Below are 12,972 nucleotides of genomic sequence, written 5' to 3'. Positions count from 1 at the left end.
GGAGTGAAGCCTGGGCGGCACTCACGTTCTCATTCGAATAAATCTTTTCTCCCTTGATTTTGTAACGGCTTCTGACAGGTGGTCAAAGAATATGACTATGAAGCTCCAAAGTTTGCAACACCTGATCGTTTTAGCACTTGAAAAACTTGAACACCATTAGGTAATACCCATATTCTGCAAAACATATAACGCGTTTAAAATGATGCTAGGATGGGTGTACTGCCAAGCTAGAAGCTATTTGGGGCAAGGCAGCACCCAGACATTTAGAAAACCAAAAACCTCTACCCTTACCGGGCGTTTATGACGAACCAAACTTTGATAATCCCTAATGGGTGTCTAAGGCGTTACATGTCATCTGTGTCCCCGATTGTTCCAAAAGCATCTACTCAGATCATGGCTCGGAGCAAAAAACCTCATAAAATCTATGAGCAGCATAATATACACCTTCCATACCACATGTTCAGCCCATCATGTGCATTGAGTGTCTTTTACCACGGAAAACAAACACACACACATGCACACGGACAAAGCTTTTATGCAAAATTCCAATTCAATATGGTTAGAAAATAAATGATGATGAAATCTTTGTGTGAGGATACAAGAAACATTTCAATAATTAAATTTTGTACTCAATTGAGAAATTTTACCTGGAGCACTTGGTACCCTAAAGAGTTTACTGTAATCCATCGATAGCAGTCTGGTTTAGTCCTTCTGTAGTGACTGATATTACCGTCACGAAACAGAGCCTGAAGCAGCAATAAAAGTTTCTAAAGCACATTTGACGTTACACAAAGTCCTTACTTTGTACACCAAAACTTGTGGGTTGAAGTGTTCAGATATAAAGATACTGACCGCTACTTCTCCACTTTTTTTACCACAAAGAACAGTTCCAGAAGGAAGAATGCAGCGCCAGATATCACCTTCTTCGTCTTCTTTAGCTAAGCAGCTTGAAAAATCACCAAAGTTGCTAGAACTGTCAATACACTTACTCTGCTTATGCGCCATATCACCCTGCTGCTGACAAGTTACATCAACCTCATCATTTGTGTAACTCTTATACATGTCCAGAACACCACTACCATTCATTTCAATGATAGTCCCATCCAAATTTGAAAGTTGCACATTGATCGACTCATTTTCGACAGGAAAGAAGCAGGCAATAAGCCCGTCTCCAAAGCAAGCAGTCAGATCCATGGTTATTTTGTTATCCCTTTTGTTGGAACGCAAGATAAAGGTACTTCCGTCCTTTAGTGTCAGCAAAGGGAGTATATTAGCATTGGCTGAAACTATAGCATAATGTACATGAGTCAAAAACAAACCAGCTCCAAAACATCTTAAGTTACCACATGAAGGGTTCCTTGTGGTTGTCTCACTGTTTCACCTACTGATGGAAGTCCACATGAGAAAAAGCTGCTGCTTGCTGACAGATAGAAGAATCTATTTTCAATCAAATGGCTTTTGTGCTCCTCTATCTCATAAGACATTGGGACAGCCGTAAAAGATGATAAATCTTGATGTTTGTCACAGAAATCGCCGAACGGTATCTGAAAAACATATTTTTCACAAATCCAGTGTAATGAGGCTATTGAAGACCATTTAAAGTAGTCAGACATAGAAGAATGTAAAAGAGAGACAAAGATACCTGACAAGGGACAGAGTAGTTCCAGTTGTACATGCCATCAGTTGCATAAAGTACACATAAAATGCAGTCTTCCATATCATCATAAATCAGTTTCTCAAAGGGCCGAGTCAATTTCGCTTTGGAATACACCTCAGAAACTAACATGTCAGGAAATAACTCCATATATTGAGATTGTCTAAGAGATTGAAAAATATTTTCAAGCTGCAACTGTTCCAAAGGGTTGTTGAAGTAATCAGCTGTAAGTAAAGCATCTTTTAGCTCTTTCTGCAAAAATGAGGAGAGAACCCACATAGAGAAGGGTGCAAATTAGTAACCTGAAGTTTACTTGGGCTGATGCAACTCATTAACTGAAAGAAACTTGCTGCATGGAGACAGTCCAATATCTATTGAAAACATTCATACCATTTTGTAATGATTTTGAACCATAGAAAGAGAATATTGGCCATCACTATTAACTTTGCTGGCAAGGGCTCCCTTCTCGTCTTTAGATAAAAAAGATTCTTTAGGCATGCCCTGCCGACGACGTCCTGCAAAAGGACCTAGAGCGCATTAGGGCTTCATAATATCTCCTTTCAATTGACACATGGGCAGGATATTCCAGCTAAGACCTGCCTTTTCCACTTGCAGCCAAAACACAGCTCATTATAATGGGAACAAATTACCAAAAAAAGGGTGCATGATCGACCTTCTTTTATTTGTGCAGACAAGTACAAAATATTTGAACATGCAACATATGTAAGTGTACATAATACCTAAACTGACTAAGGCATGAATGAGTATTGTAAGTTAATAGCTATTAGGCAGGAGATGGCATGCTGGACCATTTAGAGCAGTGTTGACATGGCAGAGCACTATCCCCCTATCTGATGAGTCACCTACAGATGACATTGGTGTATCCCCACAGGGTGTCAAAGAGAGGAGAGTTGCTCTCAAAGATAGAATTTTGATTTGATCAAACAAGACAGATTGAAAACGATCATTTGTATAGCGTCAGTTTAGTCTTATTGAAACTCCCGGTGACTTGGAGACGGACTGACATAAGTAGCCTTTATTTCAAAGATTGGACACAAAGGCAAGGTTGAATTAGCTATGGAAACCATAGAGGAGGATATTGAGGCTTCTAGATATTAGACAATTAGAGTCCTAGATTGCAAGGCAAAGACTGTGAATCTCGATGCTGCTGTGGATGAAATCTCTTACAGATTATGCACCACAAATGCGCAGAGGAGAGACCGCTCATTGAAAACAAGAGTTGAACACAGCTGAGTGGTTTGGATCACCAGGATATCTACAATCTGACCCAATGCCTTTTTTGAAGTATATCAAAAACTTGGGTAGACTAGCATTACTACAAAAGAAGAAGAAGAAGAGGACGTAACATTAAAAAAATGATTCTACGAGATCTCAAAGACCTATATAATGAGTGTCAACTTCAAGACCTGATACTTGAGAGGAAAATGGGATAAACAGTCTACCACACTATGGTGATAAAGGTTATGTCATTTCCCTCTTATTCCCATGCGCTCGCACACGCCCGCGAATGTGCGCGCGTGCACACACACACACACACACACACACACTTTTAAAAAAAAAAATCAATTTGATTTAACTATCTGTGGGAAACCTCAAAGAGAGGAAAACCCACCAAAAAGATGTACAAGGAAAGGAACACAACAATGTTCGGCTGTACAAAATATCTAAAAGCATTCATAAGAAAGCTGATGTATCTCTGCCGTGATATCACCAACTTCCAAGGCGAACCGCAAAGACTGCCGAAGGGAAATCTTGAAGAAAGGTAGGGGATCCGTATGAATGCGATGGAACATATAGCCATTACGCTTGTCACCACAGGCTCCAGTATGCCCAAAACCTGACCCACATGAAGAAGGCTGCAAAGCACTGCAATGCCGGTGAGAAGATACCAAAAACCCAAAACCGCTTATGGAAGACCGTCGTGGGAAAACGTAGCCGCATACACGCAGATACCCGACGAAGGAATTCTCGAGTGACAGAGCAATCCCACAAGAGGTGACAAACATCCTCCTCGGCAGATAAGCAACGGACACACGATGAAGGGCGGATACAGCGCATCCTAAGAAAGGTACACACTGGGAGCACACCAAGTAAACACCGCCAAAGAAACAAATGCTCTTTCAACGGCAAACGGCTTTCCCATATTACAGATATAATCCTGCGCCACCAAATATCTGATTTATGCATGTGCCAAATAGCGTTGCAATGATCAGCAATCCATGGACGAGGCAGAAGAAGAGCATATGCCCGGCCAGTAGAAATATCTTGAAATGGCATTTCCCCAAGCTTCCAGTCAAACATGCGATCACCATCAGCCAAAAGTGAAACAGGTAAGAAACCTGTCAACATTTGCTGTATTTCTCTCCAAAACTGGCGATAGTGCATGCCCAATCCAAAGCGGCGAGCGGCAAATGGAAACTCGAAAGTGAAACCAGCTGCATCCACCACATCCTCAACCACTCAAATGCCACGGCAGGAGAGGAAATACGCCTAGCGAGGCGAGCGGTCGACCAAAGTAAGAGAAAACGCACGACTCCAATGAAGGCTCTCCGCACGAAGTGAGTTTCTTCCCTCCGAGCATTCCATGAAAGATAAATCGTAACCTATTTGTATGCAGAAAGCAAGGTGGAAGAAAGTGGGCATCCAAGAATATGACCATCCATCTTACCAAATACTGCCTCCCACATGGATGATTGCCAGTGACCAAATGAGGATGTAACCACATGCTGACTCAAGTGTGCAAACATAAGAGTCCAAGGCTGAGATTGTTGCACAAGTGTAGGCAAAAGCATAGCCTTCCTAGCAATGACATCCTACGCGGGTCCAAAATATTCAAACCACCAAAGCGCTTTGGTGTACAAAGTTTTGCCATCGATATCAAGCGCAAACCTTTTTTGTGAGCACGCGTTCTCCACAAATGAGACAAAATGGCCGACATGAGAGAGTCAAGACAATGACGAGGCCAATGCAACAATGGCAAAAAGAATTGAACATATGCCATGAGGATACTCTGAACAATTCGCAAGCGAACATGTAGCGGCCAGGTAGAAAGCTTCCAGTAATGCAATTTAACATTCAAGCGATTCATAACCCAATCCACTTTCTACGTGTGAGTAACATTCCATCCAATTGGATAACCCAAATGCCTAGTGATTACATTTGGAAGAACAATCTCTCTTGGCCACAACGGAGCATGCCGATCACAAGAACGAAGCGGCAGAAGCTTTGATTTACGGAAATTGACTTTACGACCAGCCACAAGCGCAAACAATTCCAAAGAGTTCATAATCTCTTGAACATCGTTTTGCTGATTGCGGGGCATAAATAGCGAGTCGTCTGCATAAGCCTGCCCAATAAAAGTATGACCCGATGGTAGCTGCAAACCATGAAGACGCTGCGCAGAGGTCAAGTGATCAAGATACATCAACAAAGGATGAGAAGCAATTGCATACAGCAAAGCACAAATAGGGCAACCTTCCCTAACCGAACAACCAAGCAGCCACGATTCGGTCAATTCCCCGTCCAGGATTCTCGAAGACGTACTACAATCATACAAGAAATAAACCAAAATGGCCAACTTAGGACCAAATCCTAGACATCTCATTGTGGCAGCAATGAAGTCCCAGTGCACAGTGTCAAAGGCCTTTTCAATATCAACTTGCATGACCAGCACATCTTGTTGCGTACACTTAGCATATTCCATGCCAGTCATAGGATTGGCCAAATTGTCCATGATTTGACGACGAGGAATGAAACCATACTAAGCCTGATGAAGTCTTGTAAACAAATCTTGGAACGAAAGTGAAGAACGCGCGCTCGCTGCTGCTGTGTAGTCCACGCTACGCCATCGCTCCCCCCTCCCCCTAGCGCTGCATGATCCTCCCGCTGGCTGCCTCCCTCCCCCCTACCTGCCCTCAGCCCCCGCTGCCCCCCCTCGCGCTGCCCCTGCTCCTGCCCGTCCGCCCGCCCTCAACCCCCGCAACCCTCTCCCTTGTGCTAGTTTCGCTCCTCCTCGGCAACTCCTTGCAATTCGGCACTTTCGGCACTTGTTCAATTCCTTGGAGCAGTGTTCGGCGCGCCCAATTGCAACACCCTCCCGTCGTCCCCTTCTTACGCCACAGCAGTAGACACAGATGGAGGCTCCAGCTTCGCCACAGAGGGACTCGCAAGAAGCCCCCTCGCCCGACCCCGCTGAACCCACCATTCGACTTGCTCTCTCGCCACAGAGCAAGCGAGCCTTGCCACAGAGGTAGAGCGATTGCAGGCGACCTCGGTCATCTGCAAGATTCTCGGTACCCGACCTAGCAGAGGAGAGCTGCGAGACCTTCTCCAGGCTCGCCTTCTCGCAGACGTGGGCAAGATCTTGGATCTCCAGATTCTCGGACGGGGTTACTATTAGATCGAGTTTGAGTCCTCCGAGATGGCGTCCAAGGTCATAGCTATGAGTCCACTGGCCATCCGAGCATCCCGTGCCCACTTTCGACAGTGGCGACATGGTTTTGACCCAGCTTCGGATGTTCTAGTAGAGGAGGCAAACATCCCCATCTCAGTCTGCTTTCCGGATTTACGGAGCGAGTACTTACCACTTCTTTCCACGATCGGTTCCGCCATTGGGACTGTCCTGGAGACACCTCGTACGGCAGCATCAAAAGCTGCCAAGGCGGCTAGCATTCCCTCAGTTTGAGTTTTGGTCAGAGATACCCACACGCTCCCGAAGGTTATCCTTTTACCTCGGGTGAGTGGGGGTTGGTTTCGACAGTGTGGAGAACTCGGGCCTCCCGAACCAGTGCTTCATCTGCCGACAGATGGGACATCTACCGAAGGCCTGTCCATGGAGGAGGTTGCGACCTGCACCACAAGTCGCCTAGCGAGAAATGAAATGAAATGAAATGATATATTAACGTCTTCAAAAGGCCAAAATGACCTATGAGACCATCAGATACAAAGTGGTGAGTCTAATACAATGTCTGAAGTACAAGTACAAAAAGTACTGAAAGTAAAAATGAAACTTGAAAATGAAGTGTGAAATGTGAAATGTGAAAATGTAGAATACCCCTCAATGAAAATCTGGGTGTCGTGCAAGAATGCCTCTGATCGTCTGCTGGAGTCTCCGCCGATGGAGTGTGCTCTTGTGTCTCGGTCGTGGTCGTCTCGATCTCCCTAGCTCAGTCGCCCTGTCAATGAGGGTGCCTCTGGTATGAATGCGGGTACCACCCCGTGCTGGTGGTTGGTCTCTTGGCTCCCTCGATCCAAAGAAGTCTGTGATCTGTCTCTGTGACTGTCGTACTCCATGTCTTCTCACCAGACTATCTCTATGTCAGTGTAACTCAAGTAGATATAAGCCAAGGAATCTCTGATCCTGGTACCTCATGACTCTAGCTAGGGGTCCAAAACCCTCCCTGAATAAGCAATGGAAGCGCCCTCGTATCTCATAATACACAGTGCAGTGGCATATGTAGTGTAGCTCTGTCTCTGGCTCTCTACCGCATAGTTGGCATATCCTAGACTCCGGTGGTATCCCTCTGAATCTACCCGTCTCAGTCTCTAGCTGGTGTGAGGATGTGCGAATCTGACCAATAGCACATCGTAGACCATGAGACAAATGAGTGTCCATGTAGCTTGGACGAGTCACAAACCCATCTCCCGAAAGTTGGAGAAGATGCTCTTTGTAGAAAGCCATCTTCGTGCCCAACTCCTGCATCGGCTCTACCCATGTCCTCCTGGTGTCCAACTGTATAAGATCCTGACGAATGAGTCTAGTGATCTCCGTCCGAGTGACTGGCAGCGCGGGTGCATCCAGAGAATACTGAAAAGGAGGCAATCTATCCATGCTGAGACCATGCCTCCGAAACCATGAGGTCATCTGCGCATACCAACATGATGCGTCTCCCTGCATCGCTAACTATCTAGAGGACTCAAGAGCCAATCTAGTATATCTGCCTCTATGTGTATCCCATAGATTGTGCATAAAGGACACTGATCTGGTAAGAGCCTCAATCTCTATACGAGGGGCGGCTACCTCCGCTCGAATAATCGCATGTGGTACAGAGGCCTTGGCTCTAATCATCCGGGATATCATAAATACCAAGGGTCTTTCCATGTTCCTCCAACTGTCATGATTCACAGATGGTCCCCAAACCTGGACCCCATAAACCATAGCTGAAGCAACCAAAGTATCAAAGAGCCATAGCTTTGTTCGTGGTTCTTGAAACTGAACCTACGAACACATCCTCTCTAGCCCTCCAAGGGCCGCATAGGCTTTGGACAGTCTAGTCTCTGCTGCTCTCCTCAGAGTAAACCTCAGTCCCGTGAATACCTCCCCCAGATATGTATATTCATCTGCGTACTCCACAGTGTCCTGACCATATACGAGTGTAGGTGCCGATCTCTTGACCCACTGTGATGTGTTAAACACCATAACCTTGGTTTTACCAAGGTTCACAGACAGTCCACTATCCTCTGCAAAGTTGTGCAATGCATCCAACTGTCTCTGCATGCCTTCTGGCGACTCTGATATTAACACTATCATCAACATATAATAATAAAGGGATCCATGTCCCTGCTAGCTGAGCGCCTCTGTCACCCTCTCTGTCAATGTAGTCAGAGACGTCATCTACATACATACCAAAAAGTGTAGGGGACAAAGGACACCCCTGTTTCACTCCAATAGTGGAATGAACAATGTCAGAAATCCCCTCAAGGGTGCATACCTGGCAAGTCACTGAGCTGTATAAAGCCATGATCCCCCCATACGATCTCTGTGGGTACTCCCAAATGCAGTAACCTCTGCATCAATCTGGCCCTCGGCACTGTGTCAAATGCTTTGCGGAAGTCCACAAAGCAACAATACATCCGTCTCCCATGAGCCCGACCCTCCTCAATAATGGCTCTGAGTGTAATAATATGGTCCAAAGTGGAGAAACCCCTCCTGAATCCAGCCTGTCCTGCTGCTCGTATGCCCTCACTTTCTGCCCATTTACTCAGTTGCTGTTCAAGAATGGATGCATACAATCGTGCCAATGTGTGCCCCATCATAATAGTTCGGTAGTTCCCTGGCACCGTGGGGTTCCCTGCCTTGAAGAGAGGTACAATTGTAGATAACCTCCAAGACTCGGGTAGTCCCTCACACATGACACGGTTAAACAACCACGCAAGAACCTCTGACAGTAAATCTCTAGCATGTATCAAGTGCTCTGCCACCAAACCATCATGATCATATGCTCGCCTAGTCCTCATCCTGTTAATGGCGTTCTTCACCATCTCAATGGTAAAGAAGGTACTAGTGGCTGGACATGGCTCTAGAGGGTCTGGTAATGGTGGTTGCCCAGGTACTGTATATAATGATGCTGCATACTGACCCCAAATCTCGGGAGAAGTAATCACTGGAGGAGGTGAGTGCTCATGGAAGAAACGCGAGGCCTCACCTGAATCTCGACTCAAAAAGAGCTCATACAAATCATGTTCCATCTGGGCTAACAAGGCCCGCTTCCCGCTTCTTTCGTCGCACTAAATGGCGAAGGGCAATCCGAGACTGTCTATATGTAATGACTCCAAGTATAAGCTCGCTCTGAATCTGAACTCTCATCTCTCTGCACTCCTCATCATACCAACTATTCTGAGGCATGTTCCCAGAACGTCTTCTCTGATCTGGTTGTGTGTGGGTATGCCTCTACTGCTGCCCCATGCAAGATCTCCGTCAATAAAGTGGTGATCTCCTCCACGGTATATACAAGCTCGGCTGCCCACATCCGTCTATAAATCTCTTCCACATAAACTCAGTCCATCTCTGGTGTAAAAGTATACCGTGTGTGTGCAATCCTCCGTGGTGTCTGAGAGGCACTATACTGGAAAGAGAATGAAAAAGTCAGGAGAGCATGGTCCACTGCTACTCCAACAGGCCTAGGACCCACACTGAGATCCTGAATATTAGAGATGAAGCTCGGTGAAGTCATGACATAGTCCACTGTACAGGCTCCATGTCTGTGTGGAAAGCATGTGAATCCCCCACATAAAGGAAAAATCTCTAGACCATTAAGTATGGCCAGACTATGCGTAGTAGTCATCTCCATGAGATATCTCCCATACTCTGTGTGCTCTCTATCCTGTGAGTGTCTGTCAAGCCCCATCCCCGATATATCCATCTCTCTAAGCATCTCCTCCAAGGTATCATAAAATACCGTTTGGGAGTTGGCCGTCCTGGCATTAAATTCTCCCAAGAGAATGATATCTCCATCTCTAGAGAACTCCCACATGTCATCATCAAGTATAGAGAAAGGGGATTGCCCTCTAGGTGAGGTATAGACTGATGTGCTAGGGGGAAAGTAACATATAGCAATGTATAAGAATCTGCCTGTCTCAGCTCTCAGTCTCACCCACATGTATCTCGCCTGGTCATCTCTCCGGACAATCTGTAATAGCGGCTGCAACTCCTCTTTGAATAAGACTGCTACCCCTCCTGAACCTCGACTCCCATGCTGGGATCTAGCGTCTGGCCGACAAGCAGTCTCCCATAAATAGCCAATCACACTTGGCATCAACTGTCCAGATTTTTGATGTGTCTCTGAGTAAAAGACAATCTCTCTATCTCTGAAGCTATCCTCAAAAGCACCCACATCCAGCCTATATGATCCATTGCAATTCCATGCCGCCATCCGGAGTGTGGTCCCATATGTCTCGCACCGTCATGTTGTGCGTCTTTCCAAAACCACTACTTTCCCTCCTCTATAAAAGGCAATTTTCCCCTTCTCCCTTGCTGCCTTGATCTCTGGCATCAACTCTTGCATATGTGCTAAAGTAAGGTCATTCCCCATAAATATTCCAGTTTTAAGTGCTGGTCTCTTCTTCAGGAATTCCTTCCTTGTGTCCAAAGTCGGGAAACGCAAAATAAGTGCTCTCTCTTTGACGTTTCCCTTCCCATCCACTCCCTTCTTTCCTACTCTCCAAGCACATGTGTGCATAGGTTCCGGGATGCCCACGCGCTGCAAGAGTTCCTTCACTTCGTCTTCTACATTTTCGGTGTCTTTGATACCAGTAATACGAGAAAGGGTCAGCCCTTCTTACGGCCCCCTTTGCAGATTCAGACATCTTCTCTTGCAGCTATCTCTCGGGGTCTGACGAGCATTGACATCCGACGCCGCTGGGACTTCTTCGACTACGGGTGCACTCGTTTTCTCGGCGATTCTGCAGCAGACCATGAGGCAGCCTACTTCAGGGTCCATGCTTTGTTCCTTGCCGCTAGGGGGACAGAGGCCTTGGACTCGGCAGTTGGTTTCTCCTTCCCCCTCTGTGGTAGGGCCGAGACAGAGTGGTCTCTCGACTCAGTGTTGGGATGGTTTCATACACAAGTCCTAGAGTTCTCTCATCACATGGGAGAACTTGGAGTTACACAAATGTTGCAGACTTTGTGGCCATTGGTCAACTTTGTGGTGACACCCCCAGACTCAGCAGGATGTAGCCACATTGTGGTGTACTTCTTTGCTGATACGCAGTGTTTGCCTTGCTATGTTTACATTCATGAGGACTCCTGGACAGAGGAGGTTGCTTTACGCACGGCTCGCTCTGCTTGGGCTTGTGGGCTAGGCACTCACTGCAGTCACACCTGTCTAGAGGACGCTCGGATGTGGATTACTCCCCATCCAAGCCAGCCTTGAAGATAGCCCGTGTTGCTGCTGCGGCAGCATCTGTTTTCTCTCTCTTGCGTAAGGAGCTTCAGCGTTGCCTTGTGGGAGGAGAGATTGATCTCCTTATGTTTCAGGAGCACCATTCGTGTGAGAGCTACATTCGGCGATGTGGTCACATTTTGCGTGGACATTATGATACCTTTTGGTCAGCTGCTTTTGAACCTGGAGGCATCTAGGGTGGGGTATGTATGACTATTGCGGACTCATTGTAGCAGGCCATTGTGGACAGAGGGATTATTGTGCCAGGCAGGGCTCAGTGGATTACTATGCATGTTCAGGGTGTCCTTGTGGGTTTCCTGAACATCTATGCGCCCAATGTGGCGAGTGCTCGTGCAGAGTTTTGGTCACAGATTGTTGAGCCTTTGCCGCATGCTGATCATTGGTGTATAGGAGGGGACTTCAACATGTTGGAGGACCCTTCTTACAGGATTGGTGGCAGCCATGCTACTGTGAATGGAGTCGAGTTGGCAGCTTGGGAGAGGTTGTGTATGACTTTGAGGGTCTCGGATATATGGCAACACTCTGGTTTTGTGAGGCCCGCAGACAGTCTTGCCTTCTCTAGATCGGACCGCAGAGTGAGAGGAGTGTATCTATCGCGGATAGATCGCTTCTACACTAGTGACCACTTCAGTGACTTGGGGGGATCAGTGGGCATCCTGGCAGGGACCTCCTTCTCGGACCATGCACCAGTGATCCTCACAGTGGCAGACAGGCAGAGGAGTGGGAGCACGATGCTTCGCATCCCAGAGAGGGTCTTGTTGGACTCGGCAGTCAGAGAGAGGGTAGAGGCTCTCTGGACAGAGGGTATGGACAGCCAGGATTCGCTTGCAGACAGAGTGGCCTCAGGCCTAGCTCAGCTTAGCCACTTTTTTCTTCAGGAGTCCTTGGCTCGCCGGGCTGCAGCGAGAGAGGCAGAGCAGCGTCTCAGACGAGGCATTGCTTCACTAAAGAGGATGCAGGAGCAGCATCCAAGGAGCAGTTATAGCAAGCTCGACAAGAGCTTGCTAGCACAGAGGAGAGGCCTCATGAGTTTGCCTTCCACCGACAGGCATCTCAATGGACTCAGGTGGGTGACAGAGTGACTGGTACCTTTTTTGAGACAGGGGGACCTCGGCACTCGCATGCCAAGGCCAGTCAATTGAGGAGGCCCGATGGGCCAGTTGCTTGTGAGCCCGAGGATATGCGTGCAGTTGCTACTGACTTTTACCGTGAGTTACTGTCGGCTGAGCCCCAGTCAGAGCAGCAGGATGCATGCAGGGAGCAGGTTTGGGCACAAATGCCATGTCTTGTGACTGAGGAGATGCGCCAGAGGCTAGAGATTCCACTCCAGCTGGAGAAGCTACACACGGCTCTAAGGGCCCTCCCCCGTGGTAGCTGTCCAGGTGAGGATGGGTTGACTCCTAGCTTTTTCTTAAAGTACTGGGACCTGCTTGGCCCAGATCTCTGTCGTGCTTTCCAGTACATTTTACACACAGGAGTGATGCCTGACAGCATGAGTGAGGGCCTGATCTACCTCATTCCCAAGGAGGGTGGCTCCTTGGATGAGATTCGACAGTGGCGCCCCATCACCATCCTCAACTCAACCTACAAAATTCTTGCCAAGGCTCTGAGTTTGAG

General features: G+C 47.2%; 1 protein-coding gene across 18 annotated transcripts in view; it reads right to left on the bottom strand.

The window, feature by feature from the left end:
- LOC147430687 (uncharacterized) overlaps positions 1–12,972 on the bottom strand; it is a 198,764-nt gene that overhangs the window by 61,051 nt on the left and 124,741 nt on the right. For all 18 annotated transcript variants that reach the window (XR_015185642.1, XR_015185641.1, XR_015185643.1 and 15 more), the window contains 5 exons: positions 2,045–2,169; positions 1,643–1,906; positions 1,344–1,544; positions 853–1,245; positions 648–746 (listed from right to left, as the gene is read on the bottom strand). Coding sequence is in view for 15 of the 18 variants with exons in the window: in XM_086493279.1 (XP_086349405.1) it covers positions 648–746; positions 853–1,245; positions 1,344–1,544; positions 1,643–1,906; positions 2,045–2,169 (1,082 nt within the window). In the remaining 3 variants the exon portion in view is untranslated. The remainder of the gene's footprint in view (positions 1–647; positions 747–852; positions 1,246–1,343; positions 1,545–1,642; positions 1,907–2,044; positions 2,170–12,972) is intronic.

This window comes from Adiantum capillus-veneris, chromosome 21 (genome assembly GCF_014529385.1).
Source record: "Adiantum capillus-veneris isolate H3 chromosome 21, ASM1452938v2, whole genome shotgun sequence".
Lineage (NCBI taxonomy): Eukaryota > Viridiplantae > Streptophyta > Polypodiopsida > Polypodiales > Pteridaceae > Adiantum > Adiantum capillus-veneris.
Note: the sequence above shows the minus strand (reverse complement) of the source record. Positions and strands in the feature narration are given on the sequence as shown.